General features: G+C 50.6%; 1 protein-coding gene and 5 non-coding genes across 8 annotated transcripts in view; 3 read left to right on the top strand and 3 right to left on the bottom strand.

Moving 5' to 3' along the window:
- The window catches only part of LOC142821594 (uncharacterized), a 184,784-nt gene that overhangs the window by 3,759 nt on the left and 159,872 nt on the right, over positions 1-21,153 (top strand). The window contains exons 4-8 of one of the 3 annotated variants that reach the window (XM_075913021.1): positions 135-157; positions 833-948; positions 1,496-1,555; positions 2,957-3,070; positions 3,375-4,484. The exons of the other annotated variants lie outside the window; for them this stretch is intronic. Of the exons in view, the coding sequence (XP_075769136.1) occupies positions 135-157; positions 833-948; positions 1,496-1,555; positions 2,957-3,070; positions 3,375-4,465 (1,404 nt within the window). The 3' untranslated portion in view covers positions 4,466-4,484. Of the gene's footprint in view, positions 1-134; positions 158-832; positions 949-1,495; positions 1,556-2,956; positions 3,071-3,374; positions 4,485-21,153 lie in introns of those variants that run through there. 3 annotated transcript variants of the gene reach the window in all.
- Positions 11,522-11,595, bottom strand: TRNAT-AGU (transfer RNA threonine (anticodon AGU)). The gene has a single exon. It is a non-coding gene; the product is annotated as a tRNA-Thr (tRNA).
- Positions 14,780-14,853, bottom strand: TRNAI-AAU (transfer RNA isoleucine (anticodon AAU)). Its single transcript has one exon. It is a non-coding gene; the product is annotated as a tRNA-Ile (tRNA).
- TRNAG-UCC (transfer RNA glycine (anticodon UCC)) lies at positions 17,215-17,286 on the top strand. The gene has a single exon. It is a non-coding gene; the product is annotated as a tRNA-Gly (tRNA).
- TRNAR-UCU (transfer RNA arginine (anticodon UCU)) lies at positions 18,480-18,584 on the bottom strand. Its single transcript has 2 exons — positions 18,548-18,584; positions 18,480-18,515 (listed from the first exon to the last, which is right to left on the bottom strand). It is a non-coding gene; the product is annotated as a tRNA-Arg (tRNA).
- Positions 19,936-20,040, top strand: TRNAR-UCU (transfer RNA arginine (anticodon UCU)). Its single transcript has 2 exons — positions 19,936-19,972; positions 20,005-20,040. It is a non-coding gene; the product is annotated as a tRNA-Arg (tRNA).

The following is a 21,153-nucleotide window of genomic DNA, read 5'->3' as shown; positions in this document are numbered from 1 at the left end:
CCCCATTCGCTCAGGGGATCCATGTTCCTGGGGCAAGGGCAGGGCCTCTCTTCCCAGGTTTGCAAAATCTCTTCTCAGAGGTCCCCTTTGTGTGTCCAATGGGGCTGAGATTCTTTTCTGTTTCTTTTTTCTAGGACGTCAGAAGCAACCTGAGGAGGTACGTGGCTCTCACTCCCCTCACACTGCACAGAGCAGGGAAAAGGCTTGGAGCAGATGTTAGCACCACATCTCCCCAGATCTCTGCAGCCCGATGTTAGACATGAATATCTCTGATGCATTTAATTCTGAGGGTCTCATCCTCGCAGTTGAAACTCTGGAATTCCCCATTCAGGGCACAGTCTGACTTCAAGTGTTTCTTAGAGCTGTCACCTCCGTGGGTTGGAACATGGACTGTCACTCCTGGGCTTTGAGCATATTCAGCCTAGGACAGCAGGGATCAAGAGTCTGTCCCACTCGAGGGCTGTTTGGAGACCTGTGTGGAAGGAGCTGGGTTGAGGGGAGCTGGTGTCTCAGTGTAGTCCCTAGTGGACAGATTCCTTCAGCCCTTCACATGGGAACCTCCTGTCCCTCGGCATCTGGAGGCCAAGGAGTAAGTTGGCCATGGAGACTCTATTTTCCTTTGCTCCCCCAGCCAGTCTCCCCAGGCCAGAAGTGAAGAACTGAAATGGGATCTTTGAGGGGAAGGTTGCATGGCCATGGCATGTGTTGTCTCTTTTCTCAGGCTGGGAGAATTGGAGGAATTCTAACTCCAGGCCTGTTAGAGCTGAGACTTACTAGCCAGAACTTATCAGCAGTAAACGACATACAATCACATGGAATTGTTTCTGTCCAGGTGTAAGATGGGGCAATTCCAGCTGCCAGAAGATATTTCCCCTGAACTAGAAGAACAAGTCAGAGGTTTCTCCCAGAAAACGATTGCTTTGTCGGAGACTCTGAGGGAGTTCAAAGGTACCTGGAAGGGATGGATGAGGGGAAAGCGGTTCAAGTATCTGAAACTATTGAATCTGGCCTCTGAAGCCAACCTTCCCCTTCCTCAATTCCCATGTAGACAATGACGGCCCCATCATGCTGCTCTCCTTAGAGGCACTGAGCAAACAGACCCAACTGCTTGCAGATAGAGCCAGGGGTTTGCAAACTCTGAACCTCCCATTCAGAGATCAAAATGGCTAAAGTTACTGTGATGGCCACGTGTTCCGCCACCACAGCTCAGGTTATGATAAGGGGCAGTAAGTGAATGAGAAACCAAGTGGAAGGGGCTGAGGAGGGAAGAGTAAATCTCATTTACGGCTTGTCTCTTCTGGGATAGTTATGAGGCTGCAGGGATTTTGGCTCCATTGCTGGAAGGTGCCCGAGTGAGAGGAAATGAAAGTTTGACTCTTTCATACTAAATACCTGAGTGTGTCTCTGATAGAATTGAAACGCAGAGATCAGAGTGGGACATTGTTATAAATAGGAGAGCCTGGAATCTCACCTCTCTTCTCCCTTCCCCCACTAGACACTCTGCCCTCTGCACTGGAGAGAGCAAGAGGAAAATACCTTGGAGTTTTCAGACAAGGTGAGTTTGCTGGTGGAAGTTTTGTGATGTGAGAATTCCTGTGAAAACATCTTCATGGGATTTTCATTGAAGTTACCAACCAAACCCAGCGAGCACGGTGCACAGAGCCTTGAATCACCCAGTGATCAGTGAGGAGCCCCAGGGGTGCTGCATGGGGACCTGTGGACATTTGGAGAAACACTGGTCTATAGGTTTGTGATGCTAAAGGGGTGAAGTTAAAGCACAAAACAGACGGCACCTTCAGGCTCAGATTTCACTGCTCAGTTTCAATTTGGGGTTGGTTTCAAACAATAAATAGGGTGCAAGGCTCTATCATGCAAACTCCCTCCTAGACCCCTCTATCTGTCCTGCATCCCAAACCGTTACCAGAAGCATCCTCCTTCTCCCAGTGCCCATCCCGGATCCTCCATTTCGTGAATTTATGTCATGGAAGAGAGCAGCTCTCAGCCACTTTCTATTCCTCCCCCACCCCCATGAAAATTTGGTCCACCTCTTTGAATGGATATGGCTCAGTGAGAGCCAATAATTGAAAGCTGATGCCAGACTATTTCAGACAAGAAAAGAGGCACAAATGTTTGATAGGGAAGCGGATTAGCTGCTGAAACAAATGAACAAAGAACTGGTGGATTCTCCCATCTCTTGATGTCTTCAAATCACTGGGGGACTTTCTAGAAAATACACTGTGGGGAAACAAAGCTTTGTGCCTGGGTAACCGGACTAAGGGTAATGGCTTGTGCCACTGAGGGGGTCAGACTGCATAACTGAGGATATCTTCTGATCCCATGAATCTTAAGATCTCATCCTGCAAACACTCAGCACAAGTGTTTAATAATAAGCACACGTATTTAATAATAACACCACCATTCAGATGCTTAATGTCACTGATTCTCTATTGTGGAAAGGGTTTATAACGTCTCTGTGAGATGAGAGCAAAGTTTGTGCTGCAAATCTGTGAATGAAGACTAAGGATTTTAAATACAACAGCCTGCATTTAACCTATGTCCATGTTCAGGCAGATGAATATGTGCCTTGTTATCAGAAACACTGGGTGCTGAGAACTGGATTCCATTGTTGCAGACACAGTAATCTTGTAACTCAAGCCAGGTACGGAGAGAAATGAATATGGATTTGGGATCTAACTCCCATGCGCTGTTAATAGAATATCTAGAGTGCAGCAGAGTGCTTAGCTGCCCTGGGGAATGAGCTGGGCAAGGTGGGGGATTGATGCATCTTTACTGCAGGTGAGTGTGTCCTGGGCTCTTGTACCAGCCAGAGCCCAGTCTCTGCAAGGTGGGGAAAGGAGCCTCTGTGGGTGGGTGACTCAGATCCCAGCTCTGGAAGCAGTAATGGGAAAGACCTTAATGAACAAGATCAGCACTTGGTTCATTGCTCTCCAAACAGGATTTCCAGTCTCCGAAACTGATGTGATCTCCTGGGTGGAGAGAGAGGAGGAGTTGCGAGTCCCAGATCCTCTGAGCTGTGAGGAAGGGGAGATCATCAGCAACACCCAGACAGGTGAGCAATCAGTTAAACTGACTCAGAAACCAATTTGTCTCCTTATAGCAGATGTAACTTGTGTGTTTTCATGAAGTGTGATTGACTGTTCAGCTTGTCTTCAACTCCAGTCAGAGTGTGGTGGGCGAGGAAAGGCTGGGTTCTCTTCTCTGTGGAAGGGTTGTGAAGGAGGACAATGAACTCAGCTCATGATAATTTGACCATTATTTGAGCGCGTATCCCCTTTTCTATTCCTCCTTTAGAGATTCCTTGCAGTTCATCCTGGAGAATAACTCCTGTCTGGATCATTCCTCTATTCCAACAGGTGACGGGACACTGACTGAGAACCATGAAAAGAGTCTTCAGCAGGAAGGACTGGAGCAAGTGTCTCCATGTGGACTATTATTGAGACGATCTGAAGAATATGTTTTCCAGATACATGAGCAAGGAGAGAGCTGTGAGAGTCAGCATAGCCCCAAAAAGCAGCAGGGAAACGATCTAGGAGAGGGACAGGCTAACTCCAGTAGCAGGAGCACAGGGGAGAAAAGAAACACAGAAACGGTTCAACAGGAAATCCCCCATCAACAGTCACCCTGCATGTGTAGTGACTGTGAAATTCTTCCCGAACATCAAAGTGTCCATACGGGAGAGAAGCCCTTCAAGTGCTCTGACTCTGGGAAAAGCTTCAGTGAGCACTCACACTTTACAAACCATCAGAAAATACATACAAGAGACGCACCGCATAACTGCTCTGACTGTGGGAAAAATTTCAGTACAAACTCACAATTTGTTATCCATAGGATGGCTCACACAGGAGAGAAGCCTTTCAATTGCTCTGCGTGTGGGAAAAGCTTCAGTCAGAAGTCAAACCTTGTTACCCATAGGAGGACCCACACAGGAGAGAAACCCTTCAATTGCTCTGACTGCGGGAAAAACTTCAGTAGTAGCTCATACCTTGTTACCCATAGGAGGAGCCACACAGGGGAGAAACCTTTCAATTGCTCTGACTGCGAGAAAAGCTTCACTCAGATTTCGCATCTTGTTAGTCATAGGATGAGCCACACAGGAGAGAAACCCTTCTATTGCTCTGACTGTGGGAAAAGCTTCACTAGAGGCTCACACCTTGTTACCCATAGGAGGATCCACACAGGAGAGAAACCCTTCTATTGCTCTGACTGTGGGAAAAGCTTCACTAGAGGCTCATACCTTGTTACCCATAGGAGGATCCACACAGGAGAGAAACCTTTCAATTGCTCTGACTGCGGAAAAAGCTTCAGTCACCGCACAAGCCTTTTAAACCATAAGCGGACCCACACAGGAAAGAAACTTTTCTGTTGCTCTGACTGCGGGAAAAGCTTCAGTCAGTGCTCGTGCATTACTAGTCATCAGAATACATACACGAGAGTCGCCTTATAAAAGCTCTGATTGCAGAAAAGGCTTCAAACACAGGTCAGACTTTGTTAAAGATTAGACAGTCCACAGAGGGGAGAAGACCATTGTTATTTTTACTGTGGGGAACGCTTCAGTCAGAGCTGATATCATCTTAGTCTTTGTAAGACCCACAGAGGGGAGAAACGTATAACCTGAGTTCCCTTTAAACTGCCCGGCCGGGTGGCTCTGGTCCCAGAAGACCCCTTGGGGAGGGCCTCCTGGGCTACTGACCTGTCCACTGCCACTCACCTTTCTGCTCTCTGGGGCTTCTCACCACCCGGTCCTGCTGGGGCAGCTCCTTAGTCTCCCCTGGCCAAGGCCCCGAGCTGAGATTCCCGGCCCCGCCTCTGAGCAGCAGTACAGACGCTGAACCTCTTCAGGTCTGAGGAGAGAGCAGTTTAGGGCCCAGCTTCCTGGGATAGCACTCCCCAAATGGGATCATACCCCAAAGAATGGGGTAAGCCCCATTTAGCAATGAAAGGGGAATGTGCACACGGATTGCTCCCATAGGTAGTAATTGTTTACACTAGGCTTGATAGTAAGTAAAAGTGGTTTTATTAAGTACAAGCTGTAGGATTTAAGTGGTGATAAGTGAGAACAGGCAGAGCAAAGCAGATTACAAACTCAAAGGTAACAAATGCATCTGACGAAGTGGGTCTTTGTCCACGAAAGCTTATGCTCCAACACTTCAGTTAGTCTATAAGGTGCCACAGGACTCCTCGCCTCTTTTTCAGATTCAGACTAACACAGCTACCCCTCTGATAACTTACCAGAATGTTCATTGTATTTTAACCATATGCTAGCCTTTGCCATAAGCTGTGTGTGCAGTTTAAGCAATGACAATGGTCAGTATCTCTCAGCAGTGGGGCTGGAGCAAAGGAAGATTGGAGGGAGGCATGACAGCTGCCCTGACACTGTGACATCCTCTCCTATCCCCCAGAGATGCCCCTGTCTGCAGGTTTCTAATCTCCTAATCAAAGCCCTCCAGGCCAGATACAACTGAGCTGGGCCAGCTACAGCCTGGTCATTGGGCTGCTATCTCAGTGCAGACATACCCAGAGCCATTTCTTTTGAGTTGGTGTCTCAGGGAGTGTCTCCACTTTCCAGCCCCCCATGTGTGAGTGCTGCTCTCTGGGGGTGCCTGGGAGAGTTGGGCTGGGGGCAGGGCTGACCTGAGCCATTCTTGCACCCTGAGCAGCAGGCGCATGCTGCATACACGCTTCCTCCCCAGGGTGGCAACCTATGGGGGGCAACTGATGCGGCGTCCCTTACCCCTTCAATCAGGTGCCTCTATAGGTTGGTGCCCATGCGTTAATCCGGACCTGGCTGGAGGTGCAAGTGCCAGGTTGAGCAGGGTGGGGAATGGCAAAAGAGTTTGTATTTGTTTCTCCTTTGCAAATACAGCAGATGGTTAGTTTCTCCCACTCCTGAGCTATGTCTACACTTGTGGCTTCTTGCAACATCTTGCGCAAGGGTACTTGTGCAAGAAGTCTTGCGCAAGAAAATGTCCACACTGCCATGTGCATGCTGTGCTTTTGTGCAAGAGTGCCCATGGCAGTATAGGCGCTCTCGTGCGCAAGAAAGCTCTGATGGCCATTTTAGCCATAGGGCTTTCTTGCACAAATCCCTGCCAAGCGTCCACACTGCCCTCTTGCGTAAGAGCTCATGCGCAAGAGGGCTTACACCTGTTAAAAAGGAGCATTGCGGAAGAAGCCCTCTCTTACCACGCCATACTGCAAATTTCCTTGAGCAAGAGCAAGCGGGCAGTGTGGACAATTTGCGGATTCTTTCCCAAGAACGGCTGTACTTGATCAAGAAGCCGCGAGTGTACACATAGCCCTGCTGTCCTTTGTTCTGCAGTAATTGGCTCCCACCATCCCATGGCTGCTGCCAAAGATTCCCCAGCTGTGAACCCCTCTCTTGGAGGCTGGGGCTTGGCCCATTCTATGCAGGAAACCCAGGGCCGGATTAAGGCATGGGCTAGTCGGGCAGCTGCCTGGGGTACCTGATATAAGGGGCGCTGCGTGCCCTTTACAGCTGATAACTGCCATCAGGCACCACACGCCCATATCACGAGCTGCAGCAGCTCTCACTAGCCACTCACTAGTCACCCGAGGCAGGGTCCACGTTAACCCCCTCAGCGCTGGCCAGCAGCACTCTTCCCCCCACGGCTGCGGGGTCTTGCATGGCCAGGCTCGGCCTGCTCCTAGCGGCACCAGGCTGAGCACCAGCGGCGGTGGCTGGGCAAGGCACGTGCCTCTTCCTGCTGCCAGCTTGAACCTATGACTCTGAAATTAAGAATCACATACTCTACCTACTGAGCAAGCCACTCTGTGTGCAGGGTCCCTCCCGCAATACCCTGTCACAGGATAGAGGATCAGCATGTTCTCAAATGCTTGATTCAGGGCTCTCTCGTGTCCCCGATGGGGTGCTCTGGTCTGTGTGGGGAGGCCTAGGCACACTGGCCTCTTTTACCACAAGAATGGCCCCATTTCAGTCTCTCAAGTAACAGGAGAAGAGTCCGTAGCAACAAGGGAAGGTCCCCTGAGTGAAACCAGGCAGAAACGCCACGTCTCACATTCTGCAGCAAACCTTTCAGCTCTGGCAGGCACTGCCTCTTCTTGCACTGGCCTGGGCCTGGCATCCCTCTCCTCCCAGCACCACAGAAAGCCCCTTGGCATGAGACTAGGAAAGCTAGAGGCCTCAGGCCTGTTGCTCCCGAGAGGTTTGTACCTTGGCCTCCTTTGCCCACGGCGGCCGTCTCTCCCGGCTGCCCCCTGTGCGCTGCTGGCCATAGGAGGCAGCAAGGCAGGAGTGGGGAGAAGCAGCAAGTCCAACTGAGGCCGACAGCTTGGGCTTAAGCCTCCAGCCCGAGCACAAAACCTTCAGCCCGGCCTCTGTTGCTCCCTCCTCAGAGGGGAGGAAGAAGCCCTGTTGCCTCAGGCCGGGGGAGGCGACAGGAGGCCTTTTCTCACAGCCTTACGCTTTGCTTCCATGCTGGCTAGGGTTGCCAGTTGTCCAGTTCTGAACCGGACTGTCCAGTATTTGAGCATTCTGTTCGGGAAACAAGCTGAGAAAATGTAAATGAGGAAATAGAAATGTCGGGTATTTTCTAAATAAGCTGGAATGTAGATTGCGAGGTAGTGTCAAGTGAGTCCAGTATTTCTGTTGAACCATCTGGCAGCCCTAATGCCAGCAATCGCAGGGGCCAGGGAGCTCCCTGGCTGGCCGCAGCCTCAGCCACTTCCTGCTTCATGGCCGAGGCCCAGGCAGTCCAGGTGGGTCTCTGTGGGGCCCCGAGACATTTTGTTTGCTTTTGTCCAGGTGCAGGGGCCCAGATTCTGCAACACTCACAGGCCCCACAGGAGGGGTCTGGTTTGATGCTTCACCCCACGGCCCAGCAACAAGCCCCCAAACTCCCCCTGTGCTCTGAGAGCCCCGTTTGCTGTGTGAATTCTGTGGGGCAGGTTATGTCAGGCCTAGGCACAAGCAGGGTTCAGAACCAACCCACAAGTAAGTACCCGCTCAAGAGGATTGAGCAGTGTCCTTTGCCAGCAATGTTAGTCCAGCCATATAAGTGTCCCACTCACGTGCCCAAACTTTCTCCATACCCCACTCACAGTTGCTGCCCTTGCTCAGGGCAGATAAGATCTCAGGGGTGGTTTTCAGTCCCAGGGACTCCAACCCAAACCCTGAGACCCAGGGGTTTATAATCGAGAGGATCAATGTTTGCTTCACTTTTCCCTCCCCCCAGCAACACTAAATCTCAAGGCCAACTCTACAGTCCCAGCGGCTGGGGGAGATGTGCATGTTAGAGCCTCTGCCCACTGAGCTGTAGCTTTCTGTGCCCAGGGAGCCAGACATCACCAGGGCTGGAGGGAAATGGGGAATGGCTGCACTTTGGGAGTCAAAGGTGTTGTCTGGGACCATAGAGTAGAACGGTTTCACCAGACTTCCTGAGGAGGGCACCATGGCTTAGCTAGCTAAAGTGTTTGTCTAGTAAACAGGAGATCTTTGGTTCAACTCCCAGTGGTATCTTGGTGTAGCCTTTGCTCACATTTTCTTATGTCTTCCTGGGACACAGAGGAGTCCTCCCCTGGCCACCCATGGAACTGCTGGTTCAGGAAAAAGCTGATTGGGGAGGAACATTGGGAAGAAGGAAACCACAAGCCTGGAGCGGGTACAGAGGCTACTGTGACTGGTACTGGCAAGGCAGGGCTCTTGCTGCAATTGCTGGGACAGAAAAGCCAGCAGCACCTGCCCTTGTGATTCCCTCGGGTGGGTGGGGGTCAGCACCCAGAGATCCTGCAAGTGCAAAGCTCCTACAGCTATAGTAGCTGCTCCAGTGGTGTAAAAGGCCTGTGCACAGTACTTATAAGGCAGTACTTGTGGGAGACATGCTGAGGTTGTGAGTTCACACTCCCCTGGAGTAATGGTTTCTACTCCCTGCTGCTTTGGCCCCTTCCAGTGAAAACGGGGGGAGCTGTGATTCCAGTTCAGTGGAGGGTCTTTGTTGCCCATTTTCTCCTCTTCCCTTCAGCCATTGGAGAAGCTCATGAACAGAGACAAGCTACTTTGTCCCATTTCCCACTTCTTTTCCTGGGCTGACCCAGTGGCTGAAAGGGGCTGCGGCTGCTGACGGGGTGGGGAAGATGTGCAACAAGACCCTGGCCACCCAGCATTCACTCTGATGAGGCCATAATATTTGCAGTGGGAATTTTCACTTATCCCATCCTCTGGGGTGGAATCCCAGCTCCCCCAGCATTCACTGCAAGGCATGGGTTCCCAAATTGGGGGGAGGATGCCCCCCGGAGTAGGCATGAAGAAATTTCAGGGGGGGGAAATGAGGTGACCCAGCTGTTTTTTTTTCTTTTTTTCCTCAAGTTTTGCTGCTATTTTGGATATTTGCTCAGATCCCTTGAGGCAGTTGCCAAAGTAACTCAGTTGGGAGAGCATTAGACTGAAGGTCTAAAGGTCCCTCATTCAATCCCGGGCTTTGGCAGAAACCTTTGCCAATATGTCATAGTCTGTTTTGACATCTCTCCATCTCTGGTAAGCAATCATCTGCAGTCAGAGTTCAAAACCGAACCAACAGGCCTGGAATTACATCATAAAGATGATCATATTTCAGGGATAGAAACGAGAAAGGGGATTTCATGACACCTCAGAGGTTGTTGACACAGGAGAACAGAGCTCTTGGCTTCAGCTGCTCCCAGCCTTGCAACTCTGTTTTTAATTCCATTCCCCCAGAAAGGAACAGTAACAGAGCCTGCCTCGGACTAATTCTGAGGCTTCCCCATACAGAGGACACGCTATTTCTGTTTTCTTAGACTGTAAGTTATTAAGTTGATTTAAGCAATTTCAAAATAGTTTCCAAGTATAGACATGCCCTTATAGTCCTGGTCTTCACAACATCTGCTGGCAAGGAGTTCCACAGGTTGACTGCGCTTGTGTGAAGAAATTCTTCCTTTTGTTTGTTTTCAACCTGCTAATATCATGGCGCTCCCTTAGTTCTTCTATTATGGGAACAAGAACAATCCCTTTCCTTATTTACAGTCTCAACAACAGCCATGATGTATAGACCTCTATCTTATCTCCCCTTGTCTCCACTTTTCTAAGGTGAAAAGTCCCAATCTCTCCTCATGTGGCAGCTGATCCAAACCTTTCATCATTTTTCTTGTGCTTTTCTGAAGTTTCCAATGCCAAGGTATGGTTTTTTGGGGGGCAGAGGATAAGGCAACCACATTTCCAGTCAGTGCTCAAGTTGTGGGCACCGCGTGGATTTATAGAGATGTAATATGATAGTCACTGTTTTCTTGTCAAGGCCTTTTAAAATAATTTCTAACATCACATTTGTGGCTGCACATGGAGTGGATGTTTTCAGAAATCTCTCCAGCTGTGACTTGTTGTAGCATATTCACTTTCATTTAGTATGTGTGTTACTAATTGTTTATACTAACTATGGCAGCTGATTCAAACTTTCATCATTTTTGTCGTACTTTTCTGGACTGTTTCCAATGCCAATGGCAGCTGCCTGCATGAAGCCCTCCCCCTCCTCCACTCAGGCTCTTATTTCCCCAGGCACCTGACACCTGCAGCCTGTGCAGGAAAGGAGCTACCTGGGAAATGTGCTGGGGTGTTGGCCAGGGCTCAACCAGGTGAGTCTCCCAGCCAGAGCCTGCCTCTGGCACCCCAGCCCCTCTCTTCCCATGCGGAAAGAGCAAAGACTTGGCAGTATTCATGAATATAGAGGAGGCTATTTCCCCTGACTGGGAGCCCAACCCCGGCCGCAGCAGTGGAAGTGCTCAATCCTAGCCACTCAACAGACACAAACCTGCAGTGTTGGCTCAGCTACACTAGTCATCCCAGGCCACTTTCTCTCCCTTTCAGGACGTGGGTCCGTTCTCGGAGAAGGCGCGTGATGCCGGCATAGATGCTCCCCAGTACTTTTCCCTTGGCTGCACCCTCAGGGCCGGAGATGTGGACCTGCCTCTCTGCATCATGGGGGATGCTGCCTGCCCTTTGCTCCCAGGCTGATGAAGCCCTAGACAGGACACGTTGCCTAAAGCCAGGAACGTTTCCCAGGTGACAGCTCACATTTTCCTAGGTCCTCCTGGGACCCAGAAGAGGCCTCCCCTGGCCACCCATGGAGCTGTTGGTTCAGGAAAAGGCTGATTGGGGAGGAACATTGGGAAGAAGGAAACCACAAGCCTGGAGCGGGTGCAGAGGCTGCTGTGACTGGCACTGGCAAGGCTTGGCTCTGACTGCAATTGCTGGGACAGGAGAGCCAGCACCACATGCCCTTGTGATTCCCTGAGGGGGGTCAGCACCTAGAAAGCCTGAGGGTGCAACCTCTGCAGGTCCTGCAGCCATGGAGAGTCAGGGTCCGTGGGCAGCAGGTGCTTCTCACTTGTGGTTTCCATCTTCCCGACACTCCTCCCCAGTCAGCCTTTTCCTGAAGCAGCAGTTCCATGGGTAGCCAGGGGAGGCCTCTTCTCTGTCCCAGAAACACATAGGAAAATGTGATTAAAGGGTGTCAAAAGGCACCACTGGGAGTTGAACCCAGGATCTCCTGTTTACTAAACAGGTGCTTTAGCCAACTGAGCCATGGTGCCCTCCTTAGGAAAGCTGGTGAAACTGTTCTATTGCATGGTCCCAGACAATATCTTTGACTCCCAAAGTGCAGCCAATCCCCATTTCCCTCCAGCCCTGGGGGTGTCTGGCTCCCTGGGCACAGAAAGCTACAGCTCAGTTGGCAGAGTCTCTAACATGCACATCTTCCCCCAGCCGCTGGGGCTATAGAGTGGCCTTTGCAGTTTGGCCCAGATGTGGGGAGGGAGAAATGCAACAAACATTAATCAGCTGGCTTGTAAATCCCTTGGTCCTAGGGTTTGGGTTAGAGCCCCAATGAGGGGTCCTGGCCTTCTTCAATTTGCTCCCTTCCTGAGGGCACAGAATTAACAAGAGAAAATTTCTTAACCCCACAGCAACCAGAGTTGGCCAAGGAGTTAGCAAGAAATTTTTTGTCAACATTTAAGTAGAGGCAAGGAAACCCTCAGGGGTGTTTCTGTGTGTTTCTGGACCGAAGTTCATTCAAGTGTTTTTTTGTTTTTTTTGTGGACCTGCTCTGACCGCACCCCTAGAGACTCTGGAACAAAGAAGACACATGAGAAGAACCCAACTTTCTTCCTTTTGCTGTGACATGGATGGATCTAGCTCAGGTTTCACTCAAGGGGTCCATCTGCATGTGAAGTACCTGTGTAGGGATAGCATATAAATGTATTAAAAATGATTCCCTCAAGTGGAAGTGACTCCCCATAATTTGTTCCCCACAACTTAAAGTGTTTAGATTTATTATTATTATTATTATTATTATTATTATTTGTTAAGATTGTTAAATGTTTAGATTTATAATTATTGCCCCTCTAGAATATAATTTGTTAGGAATGTAATATTAGGTCTTGTAACTGAAAACTGTTAAAAATATAATACTATGTCGCCAGAAACAGCTCCCCTCTCTGTGACCCAGGACACGCTCAAACTTATTGTTACACAGTTAACGCCCATTCTCTTCAAAGCATTGTGAAGCAATTAACCCTAATCGCAAAGTGAAACATTGTAACTATAACAGTAACTCAGCACTCAGAGAGAGAATGTTTTAAGAAATGCCACCCAGAAACTTGTGACTTTTTGTAACTACAACTCTTGTATATGTAAAGTTATTATTATACAAAATACTGTATGGGAAACATTAATTAGGGAATGTATGTAAGAGAGAGAGATTGCTTGGACGATGAATGAATGGTTCTGAGAGGTGCCAGCCTGAAAATGCAGCAACAAAGGACTGAAGAAGGCGTCAGGTGCCAGTGCAACCAAAAGGTGTCAAGTGGAGAAAACCAAGTACTGGAGGCCCACCCTATGAGATCACTGATGAGCACCTGACAGCCACCCTGAACGTGATGCAGCAATTCCCATAGACTGGCATAGGAAGAAATTCGTATAAGAACGGGACTAAAAGACTATGGAGTCAGAGTCCAACGTTCTGCTGCCAGCCCACCAGGAGCTTCAGATGCACATCTGATCAGGACTTCGCTCCCCACTCCCATCACTTGTGTACAGAATACCTGGCCAGTATTCTGTCACAAGCAACTTCCAGGCTGGTAACTATAACAACTACACAGAACCTGAATGAATGGATGAATGATTGAATGAATGTTTATATATATATATATACAATTGTATAAGGGTTAAGTAGTGATAGGAATAAGTAGTTAAACAACGTTGTTTGCTTCTATCTTTTCTTTATTCCTTATTCTTATCTTTACAATAAATGTGGCTTTTTGCCTTATCCCCCTCATAAGATCCTGCTTGCTTTTATTGGTACAACACTTGTGACAGCACCTGTGCGCCTCTGCCCCTCATCAGCAATGCCGTATACTGGGAGGAGCACGTGCCCCAAGACTTATAGAAGGGACAACCTAGACTAGCCATCCTTAGTCAGGCTCCCTTTGATAGCTCAGCTGGCAGAGCAGGGGACTGTAGTGTGTGTGCTTGGCAAGTGATCCTTAGATTGCTGGTTCAACTCCAGCTTGAAGGAGTGATTGTTTTCCCTCCGGCCTGGCCTTAGCAGAAGGCAATCAAGGTGGTTGCCTTGGGTCCATGTCTTCAGAGCTCTCCACTGCAATTGACAAAAAGATTGTGGGTACAAGCTGCCAATCACATTTCTTGGGCTGCGCAGGTTCTGTCCACACACAAGTTCTTTTGGAACAATGGCCGTTATTCCACTGCAAGAGTCTACACAGCAATTCCGTTATTTTGAAATAATTCTGAAGTAACAGATGGCTTGTTTCGACTTCTGCAAACCTCGTTCTACAAAGAATAATGCCTGTTCCAAATTAGCTATTTTAAAAAAAGGCCTGTGTAGCTGCGCCACTGCTGCTAGTTTGAACTAGCCCCTCCCCAGGGCCATTCTAAGTTATTCTTCCAGGGGCTCTAAATCGAGGTAGCTCGTCTACACTGGGGAGCCTGCCTCAGACTATGCTGAGGTTTCCCTGCAGTGTAGACGTGCTAGTTTGAAATAAGATATTTTGTAATAACTATTCAAGACCAGCTTTTTCCAAAATAAAGGTGCCGTGTAGTCATAGCCAGAAGGATGAAGCAGAAGGAGGGAAGCCAGAAGTGCAGAGGCCAGCCTGAAAACTCAGTATTCCATATGGCTACACACAGAGATTTGTAGCTCAAAGCTGGAGCTGCTGTGGAAGGAGGTGAAGCTACAGAAGCTGACGGGGGACAATCAGCGGGTGGAGGGTTATTTTTTCTCCTCCCTGGGCTGATGTGGCGAGAACTGAAGAGAAGAAAATCTTCTTCCCTTCTCCTCATGTCAGGGGCCTCAGCAGCGCTGGGGGGTGGCTCCAGGGGGAGAAGCTGGTTCAGAGGAACTTGAGCTGCTGTGAAGCAGGCCACCAGCAGCAGCCTCTGTGCAGGGCTCACACGCTCCAGGCCTCCCGGTCATATTGAATCTCCCCTTGTGGCTTGGGCTCCAGAGCCTGCCCCCCAGCTGGTGCCTTGAGGTAGCCACTGCAGCAGCAGGAATTTGGGCATCAGTTCCCCTGCTTTTGGGGACAGGAAGCCAGGCCCAGGCCTAGGCCTTTTTAGCCACTGGAGCTGTGCAGGCTGGAGCCTCCCCCTACCAGATCTCTGCCCTGCTTCCTGCAAAGCTCTCAGCCTTTTGCTTGTTTCTGCTTCCCTGTCCATAGCAGGCAGCTAAAGGAAGGGAAGTCACCAAACCAAACACCCCTGTGGCCAGCATGGGGCTTGAACCTATGACCTTGGCGTTATTAGCACCACACTCTAACCAACTGAGCTAGCCGGCCAATGAAAGTGCATTTCACCAGTGGCCCTTTCAAGAAAGGCGCCTCAGTCAGCTTCAGGGATGTCTTTGCAGCTGCCAATGGCTCTTCTCTGACAGGGCCACTAGCGACTCGCTGTGACGTGGGCTGGCTAGTCCAGCTGGTTTGAAGGCTGGCCAAGGTGGCTGGCGGCCGGCAGACCCAGGGCAAAGAGGCAGCTGGAAGCTCTTGCTGCCAGCACCTTGCCTCCCAGCTTCTTCCCTGTCAGCAGCAGCTGCAGCCCCTTTCGGCCACTGGGTCAGCCCGGGAAGGGAGGCAGGAATGGGGCCTCAGATTCCAGGGTTCTGAGTCCTGAGTGCTGCCCTTGACACCAACCACCCCTCACTCAACTGGGCGAAACAGGTGCCCCAGTTCATGCCCACTGGGACCTGCTTTACTTGGTTTCCTGCCATCCAGAGCCCCCTTCTTTTCCAGGGCTGCAAGGAGCATCTCTCGGATGCTTTCTCATATCCCAGCACAGGGCCATCTCTCCGGTGACAGGAGACGGGGCTGGTTTCAGGATTTCTTTTAGCCCAGCATCAAGCAAGGGGAGATGGAAGAAAATCAACCCCATTTGCAAGCTTTGTGTGACAGGAGGGGTGTGAGCTGGGGAGCCCACCCTTCAGAAGGGGCATTTCGGTGCACCCAAGGGCAGCAAGAATTCAGGCCCTTAGGCGAGTGCATTGGGGACAATGTGTGAGCCGTCCAATAAGCATTTTCTGCTCCTACTGGGGAAGGCAGCTGGGCAGGACCAGCCTGCAGCCCTCGTCTCTTTCAGCCCCAGGTGCAGGAGGTAACAAGAGGAAACAGAGAGGGGAGGAAAGTCCATGGCCAGAGCCTGCTCCCAGCAGTCTGGCCCTGCACAAAATCTACGCATGATGGAGCCTCTCCCAGCAGGGCTCTGGCCTGTTCTCTGCAAAGTGCTCAGCTGTTTCATTTTTTTGCAGGCCCATTGTATGTGTCCCTGGTGGCTTCATTTACAGTTTCCAATCTTTACATTTGCATCTCTTTTTGGAAAGAGGGTGCAAGTGTAAACATACCCCTATAAACATACCCTATGTAGCGAGAGTTGGCTTCTGTCAGTTGAGCCTGGCTATGTCCCTACCGCGGGAACCCAAAGGGAGCAAAGAGCAGAAGTACTGGAAGCTGGTGGGGTACACTCTGAATTTGATTTAGTGAGTCTTAGTTGGACTTGCTAAATCAAACTTCAGAAGATTGATTGTGGCCATTCCTCCCCTGCTGAGCGCGGTTCTTGTTCTTCTGCACAGAACAGCCCATGGAGACCAAAGACCTGTCAATGGGCATTCAGATCACACCTGTGTTGGGAATAGAAACCAGACACAGCAGGTTTTAACTTATTTCAGTTGAGAAGGGTTTGCCTGGCTTCCCTGCATTGACACAGGAATTGTAGTAATTTTAGGAATCCTTGCATAATAGAAATCCAGAATGCGACACAACCAGAGATGCAAAGGTTTCAATAAAGTTGATCAACCTTCCAGGGAGCGCTTGGAGTTGAACCAAGGACCATTTCACCTGCAATTAAACACTTTACCACCAAGCTATACCCCCATTGCACTTATGTGTTTACATCCAGTGTTAGGAAATTGGCTGCAGGCAGGACTTTCTGCAGGAGCAGGTGGTGCCTTGCACACATGGTGGGGGGAGGACGGCCCTCTATGGGGCCATAAATCTGTGGTGTCCCCCAACCTACGATCAGCATGACGTGTCACAATAGCGCATCATCCCCTGTGCTCCCAACTGCCCCATGTGTGTTGCAACCTCACAGCACTCACCTGATGTTCCCTCCCCGGTGCCTGAAGACATTTGGGAGGCCTCCAGTATCTGGGGGACCAGTTCTAGGGTGAGGGTCACAACGTTCCAGGAATCCTCCTTATCCTTATCCTGGAGCTGCTGGTCAGCAGGTTTGTCGTCCTGAAGCTGCGGCCGCTGCTGCCCAGGTGTCTCTATCCCAGACTCTACAACTGTCCCTGGAGACAGGGGTTCCCCAACCCCCAGGACTAGGTCCAGTTCCTCCCAGTATGCATGCAGAGTGTCCAGCAGCCACTTCCCTGCCTCTCCCTTTGCTGCTCTTGAACTTAGCCCAAGAGCCGAGAAACTATGCTCACCCACTCAGAAACCTCTGGGACTCTTCTGCCACCCAATCCCTCACGCCACAGAGAGCTACAGAGCTGTTTCTACCCCCACATCACCCCCCCCCCTGATTTTAGCGAATCAGGCAAGAAGTTATGCTTTACCCCAAACCACATGGGCACCCTCTTGCCTCAAGTGCGCTTCATGGCAGATATGGACTTCCCTCACTAATTTTCACAAATGTGCTCAACACAGGCATTGGTGGTATAGTGGTGAGCATAGCTGCCTTCCAAGCAGTTGACCTGGGTTCAATTCCCAGCCAATGCAATGTGGGGATGTAGCAGCACAGCACTTTGCAGAGCTCCTACTTTAACCCAGAAAAAACAGGCACAATTGGGTACTGATGCCTCTCATGGCCTTTATTCCTCTCTGAGAGGCAGGAAGTGCTTGATCTTAGCCAAACAGCGGAGAAGCAAGGCAAGAAACGCAAGGACAGATCTTGGTTCAGCTCCTGAGGCCATGCTGACTGTCTGGCAGCCACTTCCCCTCCTCTCCCTTTGCTGCTCTTGAACTTAGCTCAGCAGCTGAGAATCTGCACTTGCCCACCCAGACACCTCTGTGACTCCTCTCCCCCCAGCTTCTTTGTGAATCCTCACTCAAGGGTTTCTAGGTGGGAGCTTCTAGGAACCAGCATTCCCGTCTGTAGGGTAGGTCTGGGAGCCCCCAGCCTTTCGATCCATTTGAGACGCAATCCCAGGGGAACCATCTCCTGGAGCTTCTCCTTGTCCCATGGAGCACAGGGCAGGGGGACCCAGAGCCGGGGTCTGTACGATGCCAACGTGTGTAACACATGGCAACGTTTCTCCTTCCTCTGCCAGAGAGGGAGCCAGATAGTTCCCTTGAGACGACATACAGATGCGGCAGGGTCTGGAGTGGTGAAGCCACTGAATGGAAAAAGCCAGGAGAGCAGAGTATCAGCTATCAGCTGAGAAACCCAAACATGTGGCAGTGTGATGGTCCCATGGGCTATGTCTAGACTGGCATGATTTTCAGAAAATGCTTTTAATGGAAAAGTTTTCCGTTAAAAGCATTTTCGGAAAAGTGCATCTAGATTGTCACGGACGCTTTTCCGCAAATGCACTTTTTGCGGAAAAGCGTTCATGGCCAAGCTAGATGCGCTTTTGCACAAAAAAGCCCCAATCACCATTTTCGTGATCGGGGCTTTTTTGCGCAAAACAAATCTTAGCTGTCTACACTGGCCCTTTTGCGCAAAAGCACTGATTTCTTAAAATAGGAAGTCAGTGCTTTTGCGGAAAATCAAGCGGCCAGTGTAGTCAGCCGGCAAGTTTTTCCAGAAAAGCTCAGTGCGGGCCAGCAATGCCCTCCTCCCACGACCACAAGACCCCACACGGGCTGGCCCTGCTTCTAGGACCTGTCTGGACTCAAGCCCACTCCAGTTTTACCCTAAGGATTGCCTATTCTGTAAAAGCTGTGCCCTGAAAATGAGAAAGCAGCTAAAGTGACTGTGGTGGGACTTGAACCCACAACCTTTGAATATCTAAGGGGGCTCATATTACCCACAGTAGCGTAGAAGTCCAACATGCTTTCCATTGCACCACAGAGCCTGATGGACTGCAGAGTTTGATATCTCCATTCTCTGATTTGCAACATGGCAATTGCTGGGGGAAAAGAAAGGGGAGCCAGGTCTGTCTAATTTGGAAGAGCAGATAGGAAGAGGGAGGGGGCCACTGAGCCCCCACCATGGAAAACAAGGGCTAAGAACTGAGCTGTAGCCATCGATCTTACTGCCTCTTGCATGCTAAGAAAGCACTCTACCACTTGAGCTAATTCCCCTGCCTGCAAGAAGTGCATCTACCTCACCCACCTTGTTCCAGAGGCCACAACATCACTGCGGCTGCCCGAGGCTCCTTTCTGAAAGGGCCACTTGTGAGACTGACACCCGTGGGCCGGCTAGCTCGGAGGTTTAGAACATGGTGCTCGTATTACACAGACGCGTCTTAATAGCAAGCCCCTTGTTTCAAACCATAACGGGCTCGCTAAACCTCATGGCGCGAGGAGTGAGGGGCATTTCAGAATAGCGATTTATTTGGAACTAAGTGCTGTGTAGCCAGCGCCAAATTACAAAATAAGCTATTTCAAAATTGACTCAAAATAAGCTATACAGTTGCATCACTTATTCTGAGCTATGGGATGCAACCATAGTGAGATAGAGCCCAGCTCTGCCCCCAGCTCCTTGCCCCACCCACCAACGTGCTGACTCCCACACTGCCATGGGGCTGTTTGCATTGGCTCTTCTCTCTGGATCCAGGTTTAAGCCATGGCAGGGGGCTGGGTATGGGGGGATCTGAGTGTGGGAGGGGCAGCATGTGTTCTTCTGGCTCAGCTTTTCCCTTTCTTCTACCCCAGGAATTGCCCTGTTGGAAAGCAAACAGAGGCGATAAAGGAAGGGTGGTGTTGTGATGAGTTGAAGGGCTTTGTGAAGCAATAGAAAGCGTGTTGGACTTTTAAGCTGTAGTGCTCAGTGTGAGCCAAGCCAGTCATTTAAAGGTGGTGGGTTAAAATCCCCCCAGAGTCACTTTAGTTGCTCTCTGATTTCCAGCGTGGCTTTTACAGAACAGGCTGGACCTGCGCCTGTTGCATGATGGGAGTGACAGGGAGCTTGTGATCCCAAGACCTCTGTGTGAGACTCCCCTGGCGGGGGGGCGGGGTTGCAGCTCACAGGAGAGAGCCCCTTCTCTCCCCTGGCCACCCATAGAACTGCTGGTTCAGGAAAAGGCTGATTTGGGCGGAGTGTTAGAAAGAAGTTATTTTCCATGGCGGGGGCTCAGTGGCCCCTCTCCCTTCCTACCTGCTCTCCCAAAAGAGACAGACCTGGCTCCCCTTTCTTCCCCCCCAGCAATTGCCAGGCTGCAAAGCAGAGAGTGAAGATATCAACAACCCCCACCGCATCTGTCAGGCTCTGTGGTGCAGTGGAAAGCATGTTGGACTTCTAAGCTGCTATGGCTAATATGAGCCCTGCTAGATGTTCAAAGGTTGTGGGTTCAAGTCCCACCAGAGTCACTTTAGCTGCTTTCTCTTTTTCAGGGCACCTTTTACAGAACAGACAATCCTTAGGCTGACACTGGGGTGGGCTTGAGTCCAGACAGTTCCCAGCAGCAGGGCCGGCCCCTGTGGGGAGCCACGGTCGTGGGAGGAGGGCATTGCTGGCCCATGCCGCAGGGATGTGGGCAGGCTGGGGCTGCGGGAGCTGGGCACACGACACCTGATGGCAGCTGTAAGGGATGCCACACGCCCCTTACATCTGCCATCAGGCACCCCCATTGGTTGGAGCTCTTGGCAGCTGCCCGGCTCGCCCATGCCTCCATCTGGCCCTGCCCGGCAGACCTCAGTGAGGGTGGAGGGAAGGGCTGGTCCTTGGGGTAGGGGCTGGGGGTTGTTCTGAAAGGCTGCAGGTGCCATTAGACCATTTTGTCCATCCCTGTCTACTACCAGTGCTGAGCAACACTCAGGGGGCTCGTCTACACTGGCCCCTTTTCCGGAAGGGGCATGTTAATTTCACCTATCGTAGTAGGGAAATCCGCGGGGGATTTAAATATCCCCCGCGGCATTTAAATAAAAATGTCCGCCGCTTTTTTCCGGCTTTTAAAAAAGCCGGAAAAGAGCGTCTACACTGGCCCCGATCCTCTGGAAAAAGCGCCCTTTTCCGGAGGCTCTTATTCCTACTTTGAAGTAGGAATAAGAGCCTCCGGAAAAGGGCGCTTTTTCCAGAGGATCGGGGCCAGTGTAGACGCTCTTTTCCGGCTTTTTTAAAAGCCGGAAAAAAGCGGCGGACATTTTTATTTAAATGCCGCGGGGGATATTTAAATCCCCCGCGGATTTCCCTACTACGATAGGTGAAATTAACATGCCCCTTCCGGAAAAGGGGCCAGTGTAGACGTAGCCAGGCTGTGTCTACACTGCACTGTTCTTCTGGAAAAAGCTACACAAATTTTGAAACCCAATTTCTGTAGCTTTTCCACCATTTGGCCTGGATAAGTGACACAAGGGAGGCAGCAGGCAGAATCAGCCCAATGCACCAGCCAAGATGAAGCCAGAAGCAGCTGCCTGGCCTGAGACATCTCATCTCACTTCCCCAGACTGGAACCAAGGGGCATTCTCAGTTAATGTCACTCC

This window comes from Pelodiscus sinensis, chromosome 31 (assembly GCF_049634645.1).
Source record: "Pelodiscus sinensis isolate JC-2024 chromosome 31, ASM4963464v1, whole genome shotgun sequence".
Taxonomy (NCBI): Eukaryota; Metazoa; Chordata; order Testudines; family Trionychidae; genus Pelodiscus; species Pelodiscus sinensis.
The sequence above is the reverse complement of the archived record's forward strand: the minus strand, read 5'-3'. Positions and strand labels throughout refer to the sequence as shown.